The sequence below is a fragment of the Zonotrichia leucophrys genome, chromosome 7, assembly GCF_028769735.1.
Source record: "Zonotrichia leucophrys gambelii isolate GWCS_2022_RI chromosome 7, RI_Zleu_2.0, whole genome shotgun sequence".
NCBI lineage: Eukaryota > Metazoa > Chordata > Aves > Passeriformes > Passerellidae > Zonotrichia > Zonotrichia leucophrys.
The window spans coordinates 28,448,512-28,476,146 of NC_088177.1; the positions used below are offsets into that span (position 1 = coordinate 28,448,512).

Here is a 27,635-nt window from a genome sequence, read left to right on the forward strand (position 1 = left end):
CTTGAATTAAAAATACATTATGTTTGGCTTGGAAATTTTGCACCAGGAAACAGGTTCTTTTTCTTTTTACAAGAAGTTTAATATTTTGCTAGTGTGTTTCACAAACCTTCTGTACATAGACCTCCCACCACATTTATTAATATGCATTCAAAATCCCATGATTTTGTGTTGAAAAGAACTCCCAAATATCACTACTTTTTTGTCCTGGGAGGTTTTATCCATTTGTTTTATGATCCAAGTATCTTGACTACTTCCACCAGATGTCTGGGTTGACTTTCCCACTGAAGAGAGTTTCTACATTGTCCCTGTTATCATGACCTTACAATAGCTACTGCATGCAATAAGAATCCCTCATTTTGTGTCTGGCCGTTCTTCCCCTTTAGATACATTTTACTGGATTGCAGTAAAGCACTGTAAGGCACACAATGACTTTTAATCTAGCCCTGTATACAATGACATAATTTTTTTTTCTACAAGCTTGGGGTTGTGTATTTCAACCTACTCATGATCAATTCACTTAGAAACTATCAGGAAAGATATGTTTCCATGAGTGTGATTTTCCAGGGGTATGATTTCAATAAGAAAAGCACCTATATTTAGGTACTCCTTTCACCTGGCCAATGGAACTGAATGTACATTGCACTTGTGAAAATTTGCAGAAATGACAGCATTTCCCTTTTGCCTCAGGGGACCTGCTGTTGATCTGTTTTTCTGTATCACCCTTCGTACTGTATGACCATTTAATGATTTCTTCTTTTTGATATATTTTAATAACTGTATTACAAAAAAACCCCATACTCTCCCTGAAATGGCAGAGTGTCAGTGAGGACAGAATCTGGATCACTCTTTTACTTCATATTGTATTCTGGACCAACACCTTGAATAAATGAAACATATTACAAAAATGGAGTTATTGGTGGGATTTTGTGGGTTTCATTTTGTGGTTTGGTGTTGGTTTTTTGTTTTTTTTTTTTTCTGTTGCATTCTGCTTTTCAACATTATTCAGTTAGTTCTTAAAATAGTTTATGTAGTTTAATTTGGGAAAATAAATGAGGTTACTTTAACAAAAAAAGTCTTAGTCTGCACATTTTCTGCAAAATGGGCAATATTCAACAAACCTGAGATTCCATTTCTCATGAACATAATAAGACATTTCTCAGTTGAATGCCCAGAGGTGCATAGCTTTTAATGAGGGTTTAGAAAAGAATATCTAGGGGGGAAAAAAAGGACTAGAGAGGTGGAAATAGAGAAAAATTGAGAGGGAAAAGTAAAAAAAAAAGACATCTTTAATTTTACCACATGTAATTAAATATTTGCTAACTCTTGGCCAACTAACTAAAAATAAGATGCTAGATGTTAGAGCCATTATTTCTCACCTCATTGTTTTTGCAAAGATTTATGTTTAAGGTATATTTAAATTTGAAATTTTCACAAAATGTATTTAAACAGGCTTTACAATTCTGCAATTCTTTGTTTTTCTGTTGAAAAATGTGAGAGAAAATGTGTCCTACCAATGTTTTTCACCTTGAACTATACCTCTGGTATTTGTTTGGTGCAATGATTTAAATAATCTTACTGAAAATGTAAATTAAAAAAAATCAAAGCATTTTCATAATGAAGTCCAGTTGTTTTCAAACCTATTCTAATTGCACATAGTTCTGCTGAATAATGCAATTCCTACTATGACCTTCCCTAAATAAAATTGTCTTGACAAAGACTGAAAAATTATTGAAAATTGATTAAACTAATACAAATGCCTATTGGTACCCCTAAAAACATACTGCACATTATTATTATTTGAGCCAAGTAAATATTTTTTTTCAACCCACGTCTTCAATTTTAGAGATGAATCTGATCTATCATCACTGACCCTTCTCAATTGGTACTGACCGAAGTCCAATGACATGACTAGTCCAAAAACACTAGTCAAGTATATCCACACTGTGGTATCTAAAAAAAAGTCTTCTTTTAAAAAGACCTCAGTTTAAGTGCATCACACCATTGAGAAAGTGGGATTTGCTATTCACTGTTAATCCTGAAAATTACTTCTTAATATATTTTCAGTAAAACACACATTTAAAAAATTTTCTCTCACAGGAATCATGTGTGATGTAGAAAAAAATCACTTTTTAATATTGTCCTTTAAAAAGAATGAATAATTAATTTTGAAAATTTCTCAGTGAAATATTTCAGTTTCTTTCTTTCTAAAATAGCACCGTTTGCAATGTTTCCCTGTTAAAATCTTCAGTTGTGAAATTCATTAAGTTGTCTGCAAAACAAATAAGACACAAAGCCTTGGATTTGCTTCTTCCACATATACAACACAAAAGAATGAAAAATCTTCCTCAGTTATTTGACAATTGATTTGCAAAGCGTTTACAGGCTTACTAAATAAGTTCTTTTTATAGATGTACTCCTTTGTGCAATCTGCCCTGACCTTCCATGTCTGACTTCTTAGTCAGGTAATACAGTGTGCAGTGCACTCAGAAACCTTACACAGGTGCAAGGATCTGGGCCCAAAATGTTCAACTGTATATGCAGAGACAGAAATATCCCCATTAACAACTCAGAGACATTGCTTTTTAAAAGTAACACTACATACTTTTGGAAGAAAAAGACAACATGTAAGAGATTTTAGATTAGGTTTAGGGGCTGGAAAATTCCAAGTGTCACTCATGTTTTTGCATACCCTCTTTCCAAACTTCCAGTAATGAGAACTCATCCAGAAAACTATTTCAGATCCAGCTTTCCCCCCACTATGTATGTACAAAGAGTGCACCTCTGAGAAAGAACAGCTTGAGTGTTCAAGACTGGCTGTCAGAACCAGGCCTCCTGACTTCATTCCAAGCTCCTGACAAAACCCCTCTGACAAAACTCAAATGTAGTTTTTAAGGTGAGCAGAGTCAGAAAGAAGAAAGCCTAACTTGCAATTTCTGGCCCAGCTGTGATTTCAATAGAGTTATTCTACAGGCAGCCTGGAATCTCAACAAATCTTTACCTTCCATGTACAGTTTTCAACATTTTTCACTCTATGCTTTTTTTGTTGGTCTTTTCTTTATGCATGTGCCACTGCTTATGTATTTTTCACTTAATTTCATTTTTTCTTTCCTTGCCAAATATTTAACTGCTCTGTATCTTCTGTACATGTTTATAGATAAGCTTAAACAACAAAGCAGGAAATTTTCCTCCCATACAAAATGTTTTCAACATTTCAATTAATCACTATAGCTTATTAGTGTAGGTGTAGATATTATAATTAGGATGTTAGCAACAATTTTAGCAACCCAGTAGCCTAAGAAATGCTGGAATGAGCATTTCCTGAACAGTATTTATCTGTCAATTTATATTATATTACAAATGGGATTAAAAGGAAAGCAAATAAGATATTCATATTTGCCAGTCCAGTAATGAACATGTCCACAGTTTCCAGAGGTCAATTTTTTTCTTAGTTTATTACTTTAACAATTCTTCCCTCACCTTTAAACAGTGTAACTTAATACCTTACAAAATCTAAATGGTCCTATAAATCAAATCTTAGTATCAGCAACAATTTCAGTGACAGAATGAATATTTGCTAAGGAGGGTGGAGTGAAATGTCAGAGGAAGTAGGTCTCATTTAATCACTGTAAGGTCCCTAATAAATGTCAGCCAAATACATTCTTCTTGTCTCTACCCATCCCCCTTAAACATAGCTATTCAATTGAAAAGGGATACAATACATTTCAATCTAACATCTATTTTTAATTGTTCTCTGCATTGAGTCTTTCAGAATAGACAATCACACAGATATAGGAAGCATGTGAATTTCCCATCCTTGCTACTCATGGTGGCTCATTTTCAGTCAGATGGAATTGGAAAATGGTGACATACAGCTCAGAAGATACAGTTGAAAGATAAAGAGAATTGTATAACCCATTGCCCAAAGTTCTGTATGGAAATTTATGAGACACAGTTTAATATTATGGGGCTGCTATCTACTAATTCAATTTTGAAAATGGGATCAAGAGTTTCTTTGAGTTATCCTTAATTTCTTCATTCATTTTTAATGCTGGTTTGATTAAAATCCTTTTCATGTTTCAGTCTTAACACCTTTAGAAGAAAGTAAAATTGTACCAGTACCACCAATTACCAGTATATATATATATATATATATACACCAATAACACCATTACACCAGTACTACCAATTGGATGCTTTTTGTGGCTACCAATATAGTCATCTTTAGTCTTAGCAATATAGTCATCTTTAGTCTTAGCATCAAGTTTTCTTCTATTCCTTATGTGTGCAGCTACAAAACAAATGATGGGCAGGAAAGAAAGGAGCATCCAAAGGTAATTCTTTCCTATAAGCCAAAGTTGTGACAAAATTTAAATGGGGTATTTACAAATCAGATGTCTCCAAAGGTCTAAATAAATTACATCAATTGCAAAGATTCAAAAAGCTGCAGGTACAAACAGACAAAAGCGTTTGTCCAATATCTTTCTCATGGGTTTGTTACTGAATTGAACAAGTAATTATGTGGTATCTGTCTCCAGAGACATAGTTCTACATCACAAAGTGCTGGGAAATATTCTCAGGGCAGATTCAGTCCTTCTTCCACTCATTTGTATTGTATAAACAAGAAGACTAAGCTGTGAAAATCTGTTAATAAATCCTAGTTTTAGTTAACATAAAAATAGATTTGCAAAGGTATTTGCTGTTAAAGGAGCCCTTTAACATAAAACCATGTGAAATTTTGCATGACTCTTTCCAACACAGCATTACAGGAATAGACTTCTTAGCATAATTTTAGAAAGAGCATGAAAGTTTGCATTGTTTAAAACAATATTCCTTATGACATACTGCATTGTTCCTGGCTTATGCTTGAATAGAAAGAGAAAGAATTGGATTTTCAGTCCTTGATTGGTCATGTTGAGTCCTCACATCACAACACACATCATGCCTCATTATTTGACAAACTGGCTTTGCTTGAATATTCAATAGACATCCCCAGTGCAATTGTCCTTAAATGCCAACTAAACATCACCTAACACAGTGTTTGCTTAGAGTGGACTTCAAAGTGGGGGTAAATAGGCTTCTGAATTTTAAGCATAAAAGAAAGAACTTTCTTCACGGATAAGTCACAAAAACCACACAAAGCAGAGCAAATATTCCCTGGGCACTGTTTTTCTTTCAATTTCTTTTTCTTTGTCTGTAATCTTTCAAGAATAAAAAATTATTTGCTATACTGGTCTCATTAATAAATTACAACCAGTCAATTTCAGGTGCATTCTTCTGCACCATTCACAGTATTTATTTTCTAAAAGAAGTCTTTAAAATTTTACTAGAACCTTGACAACACATTGGAAAAACAAAGGTTTTGGCTTCTATTAATTTTTCTAAAGTTTGGCTGAAAGTAGCTATGGAACAGCAGGAAACAAAGCCAGAATTACATCTCACACAAAGCTGTATAAAATATGAATATTCTCCCAATTTTTAGGGCATTTCAGGAATGTTAAAGTCTTAGCAGCTCTGTGCAAGCAGCAGCTTTATTTCACAAGATATTGTATCTCCCTTCCCACCTTGCCTTCCAAGTAATTCCTCTACCTCACAGTTCCTGTGACTTCCTCACTCCATATTAAAAGCTTGTCTATGTCCTTTATCTGCCAGCATTTAGTGACAAAATGGATTATAAACAGCAGTTTAGGCTAGAGAACAAGACTTTCATTAACTGCATTTCATATGGTCCTAAGGGGCTTGTTACTACTTGTATGCTGAGAATGGTGGATAAAGCTCCCCGTCTCAGACTTCCTGAATGTCTGCACAAAGCAGGACAGTATCTCCTTTTCCAAGACTAGCACATAAATTTAATTTCATTAAATTCCCTTTATGTTCTGCCTAGAAAAGTATTACACTTTTCCAAGACCATTCCCATGCTGAAAGAAGTAGAAAGTGATGGCATTTTTTGGCCATTAGGAAGGAAGAGGATATTGAATTTGTGAAGTCTAGGTGTCAGTAGAAAGCCATGCTTTGGCTCCTCATCCCAAAGATGAAGATTACATTATGAACAGGCAAAGACAGAGAAGGTTTTCTGATCTTCCACATTAACTCACCCTCAGATTATCTCTCTTTTCTTTCCCCAGAGTAGTTCTTATTAACACTGGGCAAAACCCAAAAGCCATGCTATGATGAAAGGACAAAGAAGGCTATAAACATGGACATAGGACAGCAAAATAAGATTGGTTATGTTTTGGAATGCATAGCATTCTTTGCATTTACAGAAGTCAACATTGCTTAACACAGCAATATAAGTTTCTATGCATTATAATAGCTATCACACTCTAATAATTTCACAGTAACTAGTCAAAAAAGAATCTATGAAAACAACATTTCACTACATTACTAACAAAACAGGAACTATGTGGACTTTTCTGTGCCCCGTTTCAATAAAATGGTGATAGAATTAAGACAAAGCTGAATACACAATCGAATATGAAATATATTTAATTGCATTTCTACTATACTTTGTAGTTTTAAGTTTATGCGTCTGAGAGAAGGCATTTTGAGCATTTGTTTTGATGACAAAGTGAGAATCCTATTGAGGGAACTGGAGGGTATTTATTTCCAAAATAAAAAGAGTGATTATTTTATAAAAGTGCAAAGAATATCCAGTATCTTTCTCTTGTCCCTGTATTACCATAAAATTGTGGTCTGCAGACATGTTTCATTAAGAGCTGACAAACAGGAAACAGGACGGTCGAGATCTGGAAATGCAGAGTGTCTCTGCCTCTATTTTTTGACTGTGTTTGGTCTTGTTTAGTAGGCAAGCTGTTGTTGGCTCTTTCTTTGCTATGTTTTGATTTATTCTTTGTTATCTTCAGTTTTAAATGAGCAGAAGTGGCTGTGGATTGTAGAGATACCTATACTGGACTGGTAGGTCATAGAAGTAAAAAATTATCACAATCCCAGGAAACTTGGGTATGAGGTCACTCTGCCCAGAAATTTCTACATGCATTCAGAGGACACATTCAATATTTTTCTTTCTATAGCCCTAGTCAGTTGTCTACAGCAGCTCTAGTAACAAAAAATATCTGAGAAGTCATAAATTCTATGGCAGACAGAGCCAAGATTGGTTCCAAAATATATTGAAACCAGTCTCCGCCTTCTTGAGGCTGTCCTCAAATTTGTACTGAGTGCAGGAGTCTAAATTTTTATATGGTGAAATGCAGATAGCACCTGTAAAACCCATTCAGGGCAAGAGGATTCCAGAGCCATCCTGTAGAACCATGATGAATTTTGAAAAGTTCTTGTTGTGTGAACCATGGCAATTCTGCAGAATTAGGACAATTACCTAAATGCCTCATTTTTCAGAGATCCTTTGAGCTTGGCTTATAAAATGGCCTGTGAAGATTTTGTTCCCAGGAAGACTGAATTGAATTAGTTGTTTGGGTTTTTCATTTTTCAAAGTTTACTTGTCAGAGTTTTTCATATGAGAATTTGGAGTGTCTTCACTGTTGTATTAGCTGCACTGTCTTCTCCAAATTGTTTATGAGTGGAACTACCAAAATTCTAATAAATGAATGCAGTTGTATCTAGAAGATGCAGTCTGATAAAAATCTGCCCAAAATTCTTCCATACAAGATCACTGAAAATGTAAAAAATGTTTATGAACCAGATTAATTGACTTGATTTGCCTGCCTTGTACTGATCTTCTGAAGCAAGTCAGCTTTGAACACCATGCAGACAGATAGATATATTGGTTTTCCTTCATCAGAATTGCTCAAATGGTGCGATAGATCCTTCTATAACTCTACTATACCCTACATCGTTATTTCTGAAATATTTATTGTCATTTGTGTATGCATTTTAGTAATTACTTGTTTCACACAAGGCTGTGTGGTCTTGTGAAATCATACTATTGAATACATAACCATGGAATCATACATCACATCCATCCAGCAAGTAGGGGAGTGAAATCTGTTCTTCCCATATGATTCTTTTTCCACTAATTTAACTAGGTGAAACAGTGGGCTTTGCAATGTCTTAAATAAAAGTAAACAAGTCCCTATAACTATAGAATTCAAGCTGATAAGAAAATGTCTAACTTGTTCTCTATCATCTCCAATGATGATAACAAGAGAGCAAAACAGGTATATTTCATGATTACTCCTCAGGAGTAATCATGAGAAAATTCAGATATATTGCTGGCTATTGAATTTATTAATTATGAAGGTATTTTTTTCTTAGTTGTTCTCATTGAATCATCCACTTGCCCGGTGCTGTTAGATAAGAAATGCAAATTCCAAAAACTACATTACCATTTTTATTGCTCAGTTGGAAGCATGTATTACTTTTGAAATATTCAGCATAGAGACAACACAGGAAAAACATGCTGAGTGCAATGAAGAGCAGTGGGATGCCAGACTGCAAATACTGAATAAGATTGTTTCTAAACAATCTTATTATTATTTCTTTATTGCTATCAACTCTAACAACTCAAAGCTTATCTTTTGGGTTTGTCAATGTTATTTCTTTGTACCCATCTCTTCTTTTTAAATCATGTTAGAATATTCTTGCTATTTTGATTTTTGTATTTCCTTATTGTCCGTTTAACAGAATTAGATACTGAGAAGTGTATAGCACATAGAAGTGGCTGTACTAAAGAAAAACACTAACAATGTCAGGAACAGTGTCTGTGACACATATTTTGGTTAACTTCAGCATTCCACTTTCAGTATTACAAAAAATGTAAATATTCCTTTCCTCTAAAAAAGCCTGGGTTTCTTGGAAAAATTCAGACTAATGAACTACAGTGGACTTGCCTAGTCTGTGGCGTATTTGGTCTTCAAAGGAACCATGCTAAATTAAACCCCACATGAACTATATTTTCCTATATTTTGTTCCTGAAATATATCTACATACAGCTTAAATTTTCAATCATCTGCTCTTTTTGCCATGTTCTTAAGCTGTGGACTGTTAAACAACTCCTGCATCTCCCCAGAGATGCAAATCCCTAGATACAGTACAAATGAGGTTTGTGAATTCTTTACGGAGGAATGTTCTACACAAATGGGAAATAGTGTCATTACTTAGCACTGTGGGAAGCATTTCAAAAGCTGAAACACCCTTGCCTTCAAAAGCAGAAAAGTTTTTAAAGTGTCCTTATCATCATCCTTTGCAAATGCTGACAAACCTTTGATCCACTGCAGTGTTATTCAAAGCCATGCACGCCTCAGCCAAGCCCCCCCTCCAGATATTGGGGGATACCTGCTCAGCCTATAAATTTTCATGCCAAAACCGTACATATAATTTCCTTCCAAGTAAATCAATAAATATAATTTTGACTTTTTGAACTTGGTATGTATTTTATTTGTTAACTAAAACCACAAAGATTATTCTGAATTCTCTCCAGTCCCTCTGTTTAACCAGTCTATGTTGCAATGGTTGGCCTGCAGCATTTCTATTTTTAGCTCTAATGGAACGGTCTTAAATTGCTTATTTTCTGTTTACTAAAGACATTGAGCTTGTAACCATGGAAACTGTGGCAAGTGCCACAGCTTAACTGTTTTATTAAATGGATGGAAGTTACAGCTGCAAAACTTGAAAGGCCAGCATGTCAATTTTATGCATAACTCGAATTGCCATATATACCACATTATGGCAAGTACTGCATTAAATATTAGAGGCCAGAATCTGGTCTTGGTTGTAATGATATAAATTATACTATCTCTCTCCTCAATGGAAACAAACAAACAAAAAAAACTCGTGTACAATCTAGATCAAGATCTGTTTTTGTCAAACTGCACAGGCTGTCAAGTTTCAGTGATTACTGCATTTGAGTGCCTAAATTGCAGATGATGTACAATAAACCAGTCGTTAGTTATCATAGAAAGACCCCGTCTCACAGTTGTGTCTGCATGAAGTTTTTAGCACATTATTGTATTGCTTACAGCAATCGCATTATTTTTGGAACCTCTATGTTCTGTAACATTAATAGAAAGAATTAAATCATAACTAATGACCTTGTCAACTGAAACTTCTAAAGCCTTAGTGGAAGAGTTAACACAAAGAACTCCTTAAATCTGTAATTAGGTTTTTAAACAAGAACATTCAGGGCACCAGAGGGATTGAAAGTTTACACTCTCTACTACTTTTAGTATAGGCAGAGTATGCTTCACACATGTGAAATCTAGGGTATTTTTGAATTTATATTTCAAATTGTATATAACACTTAATTCAAACCCTTCTGAAAATTATTGAAAATTATTAGCACAGTTTAGAAGATATTTGTGATGAAGTATAAAACAACTAACAAATAAAATTTTTAACACAAGTCTAAGCATTTCTCCAATGTCCCCAAAAGACTGAGAGCTAAAATAAGAATACTGGTATATTTACATCCATAAATACTTAATGCATGACTCATCCTGTGTAATAGAACCAAATGCTTGAAGAATGTTCAACATTTAGAAGAATCAGGATCTGCTTTCTTCGCAAGGACTGTGGTTGGAACAGTGTTCAGTTTTCTACTTTTGGTGTTTAAATGTCTCCATATTACAAGTCCATCTATATAGGCACTTCCAGTGAACAAAAGAAACCAAAAAGTAAAGTTGGCATTTCAAAGGAGATGCTTTTTGGTAAAGGTAAGGTTCCAAGAATTTATGAACAGTGGTATTTCTTTCTATGAAAACATTACTGTTTAAATCAAAGAATAATATGTTTGATGCTCAATTATTGAATTCAAATAAATACTCTTCACTGTCTCTTTGTGTAACTAGACTTACTGAAGTGAAAAAAAATTATGTTTCCTTCCATTTATATATTGTTCTCTTTTTTTAATCCATCTGCAGGATCTACCTTCATTTGCAACACCCACATAATTCCAGTGAAAAATCAAGAGGGAGTAGCAATGATGTTTATTATTAATTTTGAGTATGTAACAGATGAAGAGAATGTGACATCTCCTGAGAAGTGCAAGCCAATATTACCATCGAAACTTGTAAATCGTAAGTTACACAATGAAATTTTTTTGCTTACTTCTATTTTTATCTGGCAAAATAATCAACATGGGCAATAGGTTAGCAAAGGATGCAATCCCACTGACTGACTCAATAATCCAAAATCATAAGAAGCTAAATGTAGCAAACCTACTACAAGATGACAGTAGAATAATCTATCAGATCTTTGGTAGTACTAACAGCCTAGATCTCGTGAATAGTACTAGGACAAATAACTTCATAAAAACTAGAATCTTTCACAGAAATGCATTATCCCTCACAAAAATCAATTACAAATGGAAAACTTAAAAAAGCATTGTGATATAGCCCAGATATTTCATCTTAGCTTATTTGAAATTGAATAATTATATTTTATTTTTTTAAATGGTGTCATTTGATTAATAGTTGGTGAAATGTGATAAGAAAATATATCAGTTAAAACATAATTAAATATTCTGATTTTATCAAACTGAAGTATTTAGATTGACTTGGAAGATGGAGGGTAGATGGGTGGATACACAGGAAATGCTTTTGCTTTCATTCCACTCTGGAGCATAAGTGTTGTCAAAATCAGACAACTCAACATAAATGTCCACTTCTTATACAATTGCACTGTGTAGCTTTCTGCCCCACTATCTGCAGAACATGTGCTCGTTTGCTGACCTTCACTGTGTTCAGCAACAGCACACAATCCTTCTGCTTTACGTCGCCACTCACGTAATCTACTCTTACTACAAGAGCTGCGAGAACACATCTGTACACAGAGCATGTACAAGCTCTTAGTCAAGCACAGCATGCTCTAACAGTGAGCATTAACACTTGGAAAATACCTTTTCACAGTGAGATAATCTTTAACATTAGTACAATAAAGAAACATAAGTATTCTAATTGTTAAATCAACACTTCAGAATTCTCTATTTAAGAAATAAAGACTGGTACAATTCTCACTGTGAGAAGCAAGGAGAGAACTTTCTTGATGCAAACACAGTGTCTGAAGCATCCATAGAAACCTACAATGACAGGGTGTATAAGAATGTAGCAAAGGAAATTTCCATTACTGGAACCTTGCAGCCTGCAAATAATCATTGTTCCCCAAATATTAAATTTTTAAAAAAGCCTTTGTAAATAGTCTATACAGAACATATTTAAAGCCTTGTGCTTTTATGCTTTCTTTGTTTATTCTGTTTTGTATTGAGGTGGCGGCTTTTTAATAACCAATACAGCAGCTTTTGTTGGGATTTTTTTGGGATACCAAGATAACACTTTTTTTCTGCTAATGATACTGTTAAAATCCTATTAAAGAGTATCAGAAAAATTTAAAAATTACATCAGAAAAAAATTATTATAAATACATTACGTAAACCCTACCCATATTCTGGTTATGTTTTAGTATACCATGTTTTTTTGAGATTGAAACATCTTCCTTCCTTTATTTAGAAGGCAATTTTATAACATAGATAAAATTGTTCAGCTTGGCCATGCTTACTTTGGTTTTATGGACAAAATAGAAGGTAAAATACCAATTGGGTAGAAAAAACAGAGCTTCATGTCTTGAAAAAGAACATTTTGTTCTCATATCTGTGACACATCACAGTACCCTTTCAAGTGTTATCACTTGACGCATTTTAATGTGAAAAGCCACTAAAGAGGAAATCTGCAAAAAATACCCTCACTTCGTCAAAACATTCTTCTCTTGTTTTATGGTATTTACACCTCATGTACACAGGGGATTTCCTGGCTGAGAGTTCTTGAAAAAAATAAGCAGACCTCCAAGCTCAGTACATAACTGATCTCTCTCAGAGAGAGATCAAGGTGCAAAAGGAGGCAAGGAAAGGTGACTTGAACCATTTTCCTGCTAGTGGATACAGCCAGATGCCAGAAACTGGCAGAAACTAGAGCAGGCACATGGCTGCTTCGTCTTCTCCCGAGTTGCTTATGGTTTCAGAGCAGACTGTTATGTGGGCCGGATGGGATGGATGGGGATACAAAATATGCTACATAGCCAAAAATTCCTCTTGGCAAGAAAGAGGCCAAGCTATGCAAAACATCCAGAAATAACTGCAAGATATTGTGTACAGTTCAATAGCTGTTTTAAACTAAAACAGAAAAAAGCCTTGAGATACAGAAAAGGCAGAGAGAGACCAGTAAGCCAGAAAAAAAAGTCAAAAAAGGTGGATTGTTTACCAGTGAAAACATATTTTTAAAGTCGTGTTCCCAGCGTAAGAAAGGTACACAGCAGATTCTCCAGGAGACAGTTTTTCATCGCCATACTTTATTTAAAACAGGTAAATCAGGTGATCTCTTTTCACTGGATCACATACAAAATGGACAGTAATAGGTACTGGTTCAGGGGGAGGGGGGAGCAACAAAATCCCTTCAAATGCCAGCAACCAATTTAGAGAATAAAAATAGAGAGGGAACCAGAAACATAGCAAGTGCAATGCATCTCTGACAACCAGGAAAAGCAACAGCTAATGACAAAAGACAAAAGATTTCAGATTACATTAACATCTACTACCCAGAAGCACACATATCATGAGAGATTTCTTTCCAGAGCTCCTCAGATTGAGATTTCTCAAATTAGAATGCCTTTTCAACATGAGAGGGGAGAAAAAAAAAGAAAAAAAATGACTGAGTCAGGTTGCAGGAAAGAAGTAAAAGTTATTAGGGAGCAAATAGATTGCAGCTATTTTCCAGTCCCTAGAAAATAAGATAACTTTTCATATTCTCAACCTTCCTCTAATGGATTTCCTCTAATGGATTAATCAAGAGTTGATCAAATTTATCAAGTGTAACTTTGAAAAGCCTTTCCTTTTTTCTAAAAGCATCTATTCTGCAAGCTGCAGCCAACAGTTTTGAATGCTACCACTTTCCATAGGGTTTCTCATGACAGAAATTGCCACTGAGGTGAGCTCGGTTGATTGCAGCAGAGTGCTAATAACATCAAGGTTGTGGATGGTTGTTGATCCCTGTATGGGTCATTCACTTAGGAGTTAGACTCAGCGATACTTCCATTTCAGAACATTCTGTGATTCTGTATAACATAATTCAATGTAATAAAAAAGCATCTCATGCTGTGAAGAAAATAGGGATTTTAATCTGTTTAAGGTCTGAGGACCCTCTGAAAAAATTAAGACCTATGGAAGACAAGTAGCATTTTTTAGGTTTAGCTCAATGACTGCATTTAGCTCTAGATAGGCAAAAATTTAAAAATTTATCAGCTGAATACTGACAGATATTTCCAACAGTGTTTGTAAGTTCTCTAGTACAAGGATCCTGTCTTTTGTTATGTGCCAGGATGATGGCTAACACAGTTAGGTTCTGATTCAGCACTGGGCTTGGCAGATGATGATAATAATAGATTAAAAAGAAAAGGTATATTGCAGGAGTTTGATGAGCACATTTGAGTATAAATAGAATTCTTTTTCATCTGGTGCTCGAGAGTTCCTGTCTTATATGCAGCAAATGTCTGAATAGACAGGAGTGTGAAAAGTGAAGATAGTGGCTTCACAATAGCAGTGTAAAAGTTCTTTCAGTTGGTCCTTTTCTTCCCCTTATATTTGCTGGCAAGAATTTATCACCAGTTCTCATTGGCAGCTGGAACAGTTTTTGCATAACCAAATAGTGAAATTTCAGAAGATCTTAGCATGCACTTCCCCTGTAAAAAAAATCACAGCCAACTGATTTTTCACTCTTTTCTGTTTTGTTTCTGCAGTTTGCAGCAATTCTATTTTCCAGTGTATGCCAGTTCCCTAGCAAAACTAAGGAAGCCTTTGTTCATATATAATTCTTCTCTTTTTTGAGGAAAAAAGGGTATAGCCCAAAACTTTCGCCACATCTTTTCTTTTAAACTTCTAATCAAACTTAATTTAATACTACCCCTGTTCCATCTTTGTGTTCAGAGACATGTAGAAATTTTGTCTGTTCTTACTTACCCCACAACTGGATAACATCCTCTTTTCCAGTAAGAATATATTTGTACAATGTGCACTTAAGGAGAAACTTAGAGAAACTGATTTCTGCTAGAGATGCCCATTCATCATTCAATCTTTCTAAGCTTTGTCTCATTTCCGTATTTGAGAATTCTACTTTTTATTACTTCAGTTATTTTCTGATAAGTTTGCTTGGCTTTTGTGTTGCCTTTTCTTTGATCATGTAAACATTTTAGAGTTCCGGAAATTAACATCTATACCCAAAGATGAAAGCATTTAATAACTTTACTCCACTTCATGTGGAACATTTGAAGACATAAATACCTGCTTTGTCAATGAAGCAATATTTGCGTAGTGCATTGAAGTGTTAAGACTGATAGTTTTGAGCTACATAAGCCCTAAAAATGGATTTTACTCATCTCTAACTGTTCTTATGGACTGTTCTCTCTTACACCTTCTAAGACACTAACAGTTGCTTGATTATCACTATAATGATAAAAAATTATTCCCAAAAATGTAGTTCATAAATTTTCGTGAATCTACCCATTTGCAAAGCTGTACAAAATTTTGAACTCCAACTGAAATAATGCATAAATAATGTATATTTAGCAAGATACTCGTGGTAAAAGAGAACTCCTTTCTGTTAGATTCACTGTAAAAATGAGCACAGAGCTTTGAGTAGATTTTCTACAATGAACTAAATGAAGAAAAGATGTGATTTTATACCACCTTAGCAAAAAACTTCTTTGAACACTAGCAAATTATAATTTAAATTTATCAACTAGTAACAGTTGTTAACCAAAATAATATATGAATTCCCATTCAGTGTGTTGTACAAACTTCATTAAAATCCTTATTATAAAGTGTTAAGCTATCACTTCTGGGTGTAAATACGTCTTTTATATGAAAGATTGAGGAAAGGGACCCTTAGTGTCCAGTTTTATTCCCAAATCTCTCAAACATTCCACTGTGGCATGTCCATCCACTCCATTATTTTATGAGGAGTTTTTACAGCAATTTACAGAAGTAGTGGCATAAATTACTATTTGCTCATGGCACCTGATTCTATTCCTCAAAGCTGTGAAACACTTCTTGTCTGTAAAACTAATGACTACAAGATATCAAAATCAACCATGACATATACTGAACTCAGAAAATCAACAGCCAGTTCAAACTGAAGAAATCCATAGTTTGAGGATCCTGAATTCAATATGAAGAATGTTGCTACAATTTTCTACTCAAAAGAGACCATTTGTGGGATTGCAATGAGAAAAACCTTTCAGAAATTAATTCTGAGTTGTCTTCATTTTCTGCTCCACCTAGAGCATTCTGCCTTTTTACTGACCGATAATGCTTTTTCTAACATTTAATCCAGTCCTGTCTAGATCACAACTTCTATTAATCAGTAGGCTAAAATAGCCAGTCAGATGAGGTAACTTTATCACAAGTTTTATACTTTTTATTTCAAAACAGTTTGACTAGCTAGAACTACTAACTTATAAGTTAAATATTGGTTCCCAAACACCATGTTTATTACTTCATGGGAGAAAGCCCTAAAAGTTATTTGATTAAACTTTGCATTCTGCCAAAGAGAGATATTTCAGGATTGTCTTATCATTTTATCATTTCAAAATCTATAAGCCTCATAAAGACACTCTAGAATAATTCCTTGGCTTTCTTTCTGTGAAGGAAATGAGAGGATCTGTTATGCGTCCGATAAATGGAAAATAACCTTTTTTGGAGAAGGTTCAAATAAAATGAAGAGGCTACTAATATTCTTAAAATAGCCAAAACTATAATCAGAAAACCTCTGAAACAACTTATTCAAGGTGCTTACTCTTCTGCAAGTTTTCCTCTTTCCTGGCCCTAGCCATGGAATTACATCTGAGAAGCAGAGAACACGCTATACACTGATGTAAACAAACACAATTGCAATTTAAATTTTCCTACCAGTAAAACACCTAGCTTAAAAACACAGTATTTGCTTTCCTCTGTGCAGAGCACTTTGCTATATAAGTAAATGATGCAGTTTAGTGAAAGGTAAACACATATTTTTAGTCCTAGAAATATTAGGACTGCCATGTTGTCATGAAATACTGCATACTGCTTGATGCATGCAATTTTGCCTTGTAGAATATAGCATGTATAAGTAAGAGTAAGCCTCTGACTTTGCCCAAAATGTAATGAGAAATTTGCCCAGGATCTTATTTTTAGCTGCACCACTGGAAACAAATTCATCTTCAGTGAGGGCTAGTCCAGAAAAATTGTGTTCAGGAGGACAGAGGTTTCTATTTAGCCAACCAGCAACATGGTTCTGAAAACCCCAGTGCCAATTATGTGTATTTGTCTCCAAGTTAACTTACAGTAAATATTAGGCAAATTGAAACAGTGTTGAACTCTTAGCAAAGAAATATGGCCACATGCCAATCACCAGTAAAAGACAAGAAGAACCTCTGCTATTACCATCTTCAATGCTCCACAAATGCCTAACTGCCTAAATTAATAGAACAGCCACTGAGATAAATAATTTTTCTTAGTCTTCTTCTGCAGAGAATTATGAGTGGGATAGCTCTACTTCTGTTTCCTCATGATGGCTGCTGTTGGGGCTCAGCTCAGAAAGGAAGCCTCCCTGGATTCCATATACTGTAATCAGCTGTTTAAATTACAGCCTCACCCAGCTACGATCACAGAGCTATTTTGCTATGTCTTGTACAAACATTCAGTAAAAAAAACCAATCTCTGCTTAAAGAGATTGAAAATGAGAGAGTGACACAGCTTTCAGTGGAGGCAACTTATGCATGCCACACAGGTCTTCCAATGATATATTTTTATCAATTTTTAACTGGTCTCCTATCTAGCTGTTCCTTTCAAGACATTTAAAACAGGAGAGTTCTGTGAGGTAATTTGAAGGCTAAGATAATGATTTTCTGAAGTCATCCCACATTATAATACATACCCTCAGGAAAGTATAAAGGTAGTGAGTTTTACTTCCTTCTCTGATGAGAGAAAGAGACACGTCTCTATTATTCATAATAAGAATTAGCACAGAGAGCTTAAGACATCTGTGCACTTGCCAAATTGAATTACAGTTTTTGACCTTGAAGAGGAAAAAAATCAGAATATCAACGTATATCAAGCTTAGCCAAAAATGACTCTACTAGAAAGCAGGAAAGATTTCCAATGGATTTGAGAAGATTTTAGATGGATATTTACAAGGAATATGGTTTTTTATTTATAGCCTTCAACCTGAAAAGCCTTGCTTTAGAATAAGCAAACAAAGTAGATCCATAGATAAAAATAAGGGAGTTTACCTCCACCATGTCTTACTTCTCAAGTATAGAATCCTATCATTATTACTTGATTGTTTTAAGCATCCAGGCAAGTTGGGCATTTCAAAAACCTGAGACCAACTGGCAAGGACACATAGTCTGAAGAGCTCTTGCCATGAAGAGATGAAATAAGTGAGGCCTATCAGGAAAATTAAACTAAGCTCATATTCTGAGCAAGTGTTAGTGAATAAAGTCTATTCTTCTGACGAAAAATATGAATTCTTCAACTTTCAGTAAGTTTCATCCAAATAAAATTGTCATTGTCAAGCAAAAAATTTACCATTAATTAGAAGTTCCTTTCCATGAGAAATGGCATATTAGTACACCTGCTTTAGTTTTCTGTCTGGAACCTTAGCTAACTTCAAAACTTGGTAATTGGAAACATATATTGATTTAGTAATTATTAAATATTTCTTAATTGAATACTTCTTAAATTTGAATTGAATACTTCTTAAATTTTCTAAATAAAAAGTCAATGGATTTTCAGAACAATTATTCTGCGTATTACATATATTGAATTTAAGCTACCTGAATTTCCTTCTAAAATATGTGGAAATTTGATATTCTGCCTTCTTTTCTTAATAGTCTGCTTATTGTTTTGAATCTGTTTCAAGCAAAAGCTTTTTGTAAATTTAGTTTAATTGTATTTCAGATGGTAACAACCTTTCAAGTGGCTCTTCTTCAGGTAAATCTATCTTCTAAAATTCTGTCTACAGAAGTCCTTTTATTGCTTTGTTCTGGCTATATTATTTCAAGATCTCATTACATTTTATATATTTCTAGAAGAGTGCAAGTCATAATATGGCTCTTGCTCTCACTGTCTGAATATTTATTTCTGCAAAAATATAGATATAAAAGGTAAACTATTAAATTTAGTATAATTATATGACATATAAAATCCAAATTTAATGGTACTTCTCTTCCTGTTATTACTGAAAGTTGCAGTATGCAGAGCATAAAAAACTTCAATCAATATATGAGACAAAACACATTGCAGAAATGGATAGTGGTTTATGAATTCAGTGTTAAAACATAGAAAACATCTTCAGGCTTCCTGTCTCAGAGAAAAGCAATATTTTTTATCCTATGAAGCCTGGCAGCCAAGGTGATGAAGGGCTGAGAACTTCTTGAGAGCTTGGTTTAATAGACAGAATAAATTCTTTTTCCCAGCTGCCGAAAAAACCACCATAGTCATACCAAGACAGCTAAATATTGTGCTAGGTAATAAATAATTTAGATATAGTATTTTCTGTGAAGTTTGCTCTTTTATTTCATTGCAGTTATTTACTTTTTTTTTCTTTCATACTTCTAATCATATTTAAGAAATAAAAATGCAAGAAGTAAAATCTCTTTCTGAGAGGACAAAAAATTATTTTTTCATACAGCTTTTTTGCAAAAGCACTTCAACTCCTGTAGGTTAATGTGTAAGATAAAGTAAAATGACATTTCTATGGACAAGTGGAAGAAAAACATGTAAATGTACCAATTAGTATTAACATTCAAGGATATCAAGATTATGACTTTTGAGGGACACCCTGTTTCAGTTGTTCTGACTAAATTCACTCATCAACCACACACAGCAGAGCCTCACAAGCAGTCAGAGGCTTCATTCCCTTCCTTTCATATTCTGACAGAATCCTATGTGCAGATATCAAAGTAAAATCTTTCTCACTTACAAGAGATCATAAAGATTGCTGGTTTCTTATACTGGTAGAAAACACATGCAACCTTAAATTTTACAGAAAACTAAAAGAAGTGCCAAAATTAAAGGAGACCACACCGGAGGATAAAAAATATAAGGGTATTCAGTGTCTGAGGATTATGAGTTCTAGCTTCTAATGTTAATAATTGCATATGCCTTGTTTTTTCCTTCTGAAAAAAATTATTTAATGAGCAGAGCAAGAAAATTATCCACTTAAGTACACTTCAATACGTTTTGGGAAAAAGAACTGAAAAAACCCCTAATTGTCTCTTTCTGTAATTCTTTGTCCCAAGGCCTGCTGTGCCCAGACAGAAAATAAGGCATTATCACATGAGTTGCTAGATGGTATTTCCAAGCCTTTGAGCAGCAATTCAATAACTATCTGTGACATATTTCTGATAACCTAAATCCTGGAATTCTGTGACATTCAATTATGAGAAAATATTTCAGCAAAGGTCTGACTTGTGCTACTATTGTGAGAGTAATTTTGCTTATTCTTTGGGGAAGGTTTCAGAATAAAAGTATTATGGAATTAGCCCATGCTCTGGAGGACAATCTGTCATAATTGACCTATCTTACCTACCCCTGTCCAGGAAATCTGTTTATAATAGGTTGATCATTGTGGATATGTATGTTCTATTCTTTAGTCTTAGATATTGAAAAAGCAACATGTGTTTCATATTATAACCAGACCAGTCATTCAATATTGTACAACTATCCAAGATCTGATTTTCTTCAACATCCTACCACAGACAACAGGTTGTACAGAAACATGAGCAGCTCACTTTGGTTAAGCTCTCAGCCTAGGAGAAGTGGCATATCACATCAGAAAACAGTTCTGACAGTTTCTACACCTCACATAGACAACCTTCTGCAAACTCTTTGTGTATTTGAGCTCCTTTGATTTGATTTTGGAAAGTCTAAATCTAGAGAAGGTTGAGACAAATACACTAAATCTAGCTGCCAGCTAGACCAGCCAATATTTTTCCTTTTGCTTTCACATTCTGGGGTTTGGATAACTGCTTTGCATCAGCATGAAAATAACAATACTACTAGTGGTGCTACAAAAGCTGGCTGAGCAATTCTTTGAGGAGCCATCCCAATTTTTCAGCAGCCATCTCTTAGGATTACCCTTCTTCAGTGCTTGGGATAGTGTTGCAGGAATCCCATTGACATGGGCTAAACAAACTTTGGGACATAACACAGCATCTACCACTACCCAGAGACCACTAAAGAAATTACAGAGAAGGTAAAACTCTCTCAGTTGCAGGCATTTCTCTGACTTAGCCACTGTGTCTTGTATATAAATATACATTTTCATCACTAGAAATTTGGGGAATACCTTCACTATATCAATGCAACGATCAGGCCAAATATAATTTCCTTTTCTTTTTATGAAATATTTTCACAGAACAGGCACAAGAATAACTAGCCATGCAAGTGTATTATGTTACAAAAGAAATCCTTGTTCAGATATTTTTGCTGGAATCGTCCTGTATTGATGGGGCAGAAAATTTGCAATCATGATTGTAGCTGTTGATGAGGTCCTTTGGGAATTAATTTTTCCTGACACAAAATTCCATATGGTTGTATTCAGTGTCTAAGAATAACAATTTTCTACTAATGTTAGCACTTCTTATTGCAATACATATGGAAAACCAAGGATATTAATTTTTCTTATCAAGATAGGATTTTTCCCTGCATTTTTTCCCTGAAACTATTAATCTAAACATTGTCTTTCCATGAATACTAAGTCTTCTCCTTTGATCTCCCAAAATATGAGACAGAATTAAAAAAGGGTTCCCAAACACAAAAAAAGTTGATTTGTGTTTGAGACTTTGGAGACAATTCTATCTGCAAACAGTTTAGAAGAGCCCTATAGTGATATTTTTGGACAGAGTTCTACTATTTAGAAACTTTAACAGCTGAGATGGCACAGAGTATAAGTGCAACCAACAGATTAACTAATTTTCAAATAACTTATTCAGTAAAGTGAGGTATAAAGGAGGAGGTGGAATTACGCCTGGAATTGTGACTCAGACCCAACTGCTTTCCTTAATTGATCTTAGGAAGACACAATCATACAAATCTCTGACTCAGCATTAGAAAGAATTTGGCAATCTAGTCTTTAATAAACATAGGATTTTGATGTAATATTATCTCTGAATTCATAGTAAATAGCCAGTTGCATCTGAAACGTGTTTGAGAATTGTAACCCGAGATTCATCTGCTCTGACATCATACTTAGACAAAGCAGGGGCTGTCGATTACAAAACAAAAGATCTTATCCAATAGGCAGGAGGCCAGGAAAGCTTCCACTGGCACTTTTATTTTATACTGGGACAGCAGGCCTGAGGCCTGAATGAATTTTGCTTTGTGACAAATTGTGTTATTACACTTCCTTGCTCAGCTCAGATCAGTAAACTACACAAATTCTGAATGGGCCCCCTGATAACTTTAGCTACAGGAGAGAGATGAATGTTCAACACACCATGTAGCTCATTACCTGTTCACTGAAGAATAGCAATACTCCTTCTCTTAGGAATATACAAATTAAAAAGCAGGAAATAGGGTTTGAGACTATTTGTTACAGTATATAGAAGAAAAGCAAAAAACTGCTCATCTAAGTTTTCTATTTTATGCACAAAAGTCTTAACAAGAAGCAAAATTCTCACTGAGTATTCTTTCCAGCTGAACTGCAGTTAGACAGCTAAATCAGTAATGCAGTATAACGTGGTCATATTAACGTGGTGAGGCAGAAAAGACCATCTGCAGCACCATGAATATGACTAAAATAGAGTGCCAACAAAAAGCCCTGAATAGTGTCTAATGCCAGAAATCGTTATGAATGGTGTTTTTAAGAATTTCAGCGTAATTGATAAAAAAGAGAATTATAGTATTTTTTTTCACTTGGGATGCAATAAGCTTTCAAAATTTATTTATAAGCACCTTTACAGCTCAATTCTACATGGATTAAAAAAATTTTTTTTTAGCATTCTTCACTAATTTTAACTGTGAGCAGTTGTAGTGTTCAAGCTTGCTTAGTAAGTTAGAAGAAATCTACACACTCCCAAGATTCACTCTGGTGAATATCACTGTGTAGACTGACAATTGGCACTTTTAACTGCTGTTTTAAAGATGCATGACTCTGGTTTATGTAACAGAGATTTCTGTCTATTTTACTGTTGAGTGTATATGCTTGGAGTGATAAATTCAATGCTAAATATTTGGAATTCAACAAATTTTTTCAAAAATTGTCGAGGAAAAAAAGTACTATCATTACATAGATTTATATTTTAAAGTAGGGAAAAAAGTTGGAAATAAATCACCTGATTTCTAAACACTAGGATATTATCAATAGTCTCACAGGTTTTTATTTTAGAGTACATTTTTAATTACTTTGATAAAAAGGGTTCTAACAATGAGGTGAGAATGTAAAAAAATTATTCAGACTATTACATGAGATTCAAAGACTTATCCAAGGATGCTGAGTGGCCAAGTGATAAAACAGCAAAAGCAAATTTTTTGCAGACACAATATTAGAGACTAAATTATCTATTATCAAACAACAAAAAATTTCTTAGCTGTTGCAAAAATATCTTCAATTAGCACAGTTAGAAAAATAATTCAAAAATGCAATTAAATATTGGTAATTGTAAGGAAGTGAACTAAGGTCAAAACAAAAAGCCATTCTTTCAGTGCATTGATCCCTAAGTCTGGGAGTAGCTCAGTAGTGTAATCCATTGTCCAAAAGGATTACATTAGAAATAAAAAGTAACTGAGAAGAGTGAGAAGGATGCTCAGAGGTACACAATACAGTTACACAGGCATTCTTCAGCTTGCAGAACAGGTATACAGAGAGCAATTCAGCTGATGCATGAAAAGCTGTAAATATATTAAGACTATATTGAGACTGTAAAAAGGGAATAATTATTAGCTGGTTTCTATAGGAACTAGAACCCTCCCAAAGGCATCAAATGTATAGCAAGTAAGGGAAAGTATTTTTCACAAACATATGCTAAAATTATGGAGTTCAATTGTATAGAATGCTTTGAAGATCAAACTACAACCATTTTTTAAAAACACTGAGACAAATTCATAGAAGAAAGGTACACCAAAAATTCAGTTTGTGGTTTGAGCAAAAAACTTCTAGCTTAGGAATTTTCTGAAATTCAGATAGCTAGAAACTGAGTAAATTTATTGAGAGAAATAATACAATGTAGTGACTCTAAATAACACAATGTAGTGACTCTTCGTGTATCCACTACTGGAAAGTATCAAGGTCCAACAGTGCGCTAGATGGACCTTTGGTGTCATCTAGTACAGCAGCTTTAGGTCTTAGATAGGTTTTCCTGAGCAGGGTACTCTCACTTTCATTCATTTAGAATTCAAAATACAATTCCATATTCAATACTAAATATATAGGACATCCATTTTAAAACATTAAATGATTGATCTGGGTCATCTATTGTTTTACAATTACTGTCTGCCATAGGCATAAAAGAAAGACTATTTCAAAACCTGTCAGTATCAAATGATAGATTACAGTGGTAAATATTAATAAATGTTAGGTAGCTACAAATTCTGGCAATTTAAACTGACTGACAAAAAAACCTTTTCCCGAACTGAACTTCTTATCCCAGAAAGAGAGGATAAGAATATACTTTGAAATATTCTCCAATAAATCATTTCACTATTGATTCACTGTTGAAAACATTTATGTAGCAAAGAAATGAGATACAAAAGTTATTAAATAAGTCAAACTGTTTATACAATCATACCTGATCATTGCAAATTTTAAATTATTTTATTTTGTTAAACTTTCTTTAACATTGTTTTTCCTAAACTGTTTAATATGTTTTCTGTACTTCTGAGGTCCCCACACCTCCATCTGTGAGTTGTATTACACAAAACCTTACAATATTTGTTATTTAGGTTTGTTTTTTTAGAAGGGCATTCTGTAAATTTTGCAATTTTTCCTCTACAGTTTCTTTCTATGCACCATGTTATACTCCTCCTCTCAGGTACTGACATTTCTTTCCATTACACAAAGTGTTAATTTTCCACACACTCAGGGTAGTCTCTCCTGCCATTCAACACATCAAACCTAACTCAGCCCATCCCATGCGAATGTAAACAATAATTGTAGAGGTGCAACTAAAGCTTGAGAGCTGTGTCACTCTTTTTTCTTCGCTTTGCTCCTTTACTTTTCATTTTAAACTTGTTAAAACTGTTTCACCTAATCATCAGTTGTAGGTATTGGAGATGATTGTAACAAAAGTGATATACAGCTTATTTCTCTGTCCTAAGAAATTAGCCTTGGTATCTTCCTGTTTAACCTGTAGCAAATAAATGCATATATCAGCAGTACATTTATAAGCACATGGAGTTCCACTAGTATTAGAATCCACAAATATCTATTTCAGGATAACAACTACCAAGTAAAGTGTTAGATATATTCTGGCAGTCTTTTATAGATAGATAGATTTTTAATTTAGAAAGGATCATCTGTACCTCATAGCTTTTAAAATAGGCTGTAGAATTAATGCTGCTATTCCCATTCTAAGTTCAAAAACTTAGGTCTAATTGAATTATGAAATCTTTTAACATCCCAACTCTAACAAACTTGGAGTTATATTGTATTTGTATATTTACACATTTCATTACTAAGCATTTTAATTTATTAGAAATGGCTACTATCATTCATTGCAAGTGAAAAAAAGCTGATTTTAGTGACCAGACACCAATGTGTAACATTTTCTTCTGTTTCTGTGTACTTACATGTAGGCAGACTTTTTGGGCTCCGGCTACCTGGATTGAGACTTCTGACCTACAGAAAGCAGTCCTTACCCCAGGAAGACCCCGATGCAGTCATAATCGATTCATCCAAGCACAGCGACGACTCAGTGGCAATGAAGCACTTTAAATCACCTACAAAAGAAAGCTGCAGTCCCTCAGAAGTGGATGATACAAAAGCACTGATTCAACACAGTAAATTTTCACCTTTGGTTAATATATCTGGACCTCTTGACCACTCATCACCCAAGCAGCAGTGGGACAGACTTTACCCTGACATGATACAGACAAGCAATCCACTAACCCATTCCAGATCAAAGGAAAGTATTTGTAGTATACGGAGAGCCTCTTCAGTACATGACATAGAAGGCTTTAATGTCCATCCCAAGAACGTTTTTAGGGACCGTCATGCAAGTGAAGGTATGGTAGAAAGTAATCACTATTCTCTGATGTACTAAAAATGGAATATTTTCAATATTTCATAGTAATAATCATCACTTTGTAAACAAAGCTAAACAGAATGAATCCATGGTGCATTGAAAATATTAAGGGCTCAAATATGCCAGGCTTATGTACACTAAATATTGTTTTCCATTTTCAAGGAGACTAATGGAATCATGGTGTTGATCTTCTCTATAGGGATATAGCAAATATTGGGGCCAGCATTCCTAAAGCTAATATTGGGGTTTGGGGAGAAAAAAAATCAGGTGATCAAATTATAATTGCATATACTGTTCTCTCCTATACTTACAGGTATTAGATTGTCTTTGATTGTATGAAATCCTACTTCAGAGACTGATAAGTTTATTTCTCTTAAATCTGTAATGTGCAGATTTTACATTCACTGATCCAACACTGAGACATGCTTTTTCTCTCATGCCAAAGAAAGTATCCTCAGCAACTCCATGCTTTGTGTAATGAATAGTGAAATCCTTAGTGAAATGGTGAAATGCTTAGTGTAAACTTCATTTAAGTGTGATTTTCTCCTTGTGCTATTATATTAATTTTTCATTGTAGTAGTTCCCAAATGGTCATTCTTCATCCAGTTATACATCTGTGGAAAGGTGTAAAAATCAGTTTGACTATTAAGTATCTTTTATTACAGTAATAGAAAGCTAATGCATAAATTACCACATAATTTTAATACTTGCCAAATGGAGGAGCAAAATTTTCTATCTCCATTTTATGGAAAAGCTTTTTTCAAATGTTAAGTACTAATGAAAATAATTTCTACTATGAGGAGTCAATAATTCAATTGAACTCCTAAGGCCTCTCCTGCGATGTGATCATTTACAGTGTAAATAGATAAAACACTCTTACTCTGATTTCACTTTGCATAAACTACAAAATAGTAGAGAATCAGGCCCTAACTTATGTCATACATAGTCATTCTAGAAAAATTCAGCAGAAGAGAGGATGGCTCTCAGAAAGGCATTAGGATTAGTAACCATCCTTGATACCATCTGCTTACAATCATGTTAGAATTGGACACCGTATGCTGAAAAGATGCTTAAATTTATCAAGCAAGTCCTAATTGCCTAACTCAACAGTGAGCCACAAAACCCTATTATTGTTATAAAATTATCCATGCAAGTTAGGCAACCAAGATTCAGCTTAAATCATCTGCTCCAGGCTTGCAGTTTCTGAACAGGGAGAATGCAAAACCCTAAATACAACAAGTAAAAGTAAACTACAGTCCCAAATGGCTCAACTCTTACCAAAGGAAACATACGGTTAACTTATTTTCCCATTCCATTTTTATTTTGAGTTTTTCTAAATCATTCAAAAACTACTACTCTACCTGAAAATGCAAGTCAGGATTCAATTTTTTCCTACCCCTTCCAGTTCAAAAAATATTAATTGAATCAGTAAAGCAGAATTCTGAAAGAAGAGAATAACA

General features: G+C 34.3%; 1 protein-coding gene across 2 annotated transcripts in view; it reads left to right on the forward strand.

Moving 5' to 3' along the window:
- The window catches only part of KCNH7 (potassium voltage-gated channel subfamily H member 7), a 207,016-nt gene that overhangs the window by 114,990 nt on the left and 64,391 nt on the right, over positions 1-27,635 (forward strand). For both annotated transcript variants that reach the window (XM_064718538.1, XM_064718539.1), the window contains exons 3-4: positions 10,830-10,985; positions 25,727-26,155. In XM_064718538.1, coding sequence (XP_064574608.1) covers positions 10,830-10,985; positions 25,727-26,155 — 585 coding nt within the window. The remainder of the gene's footprint in view (positions 1-10,829; positions 10,986-25,726; positions 26,156-27,635) is intronic.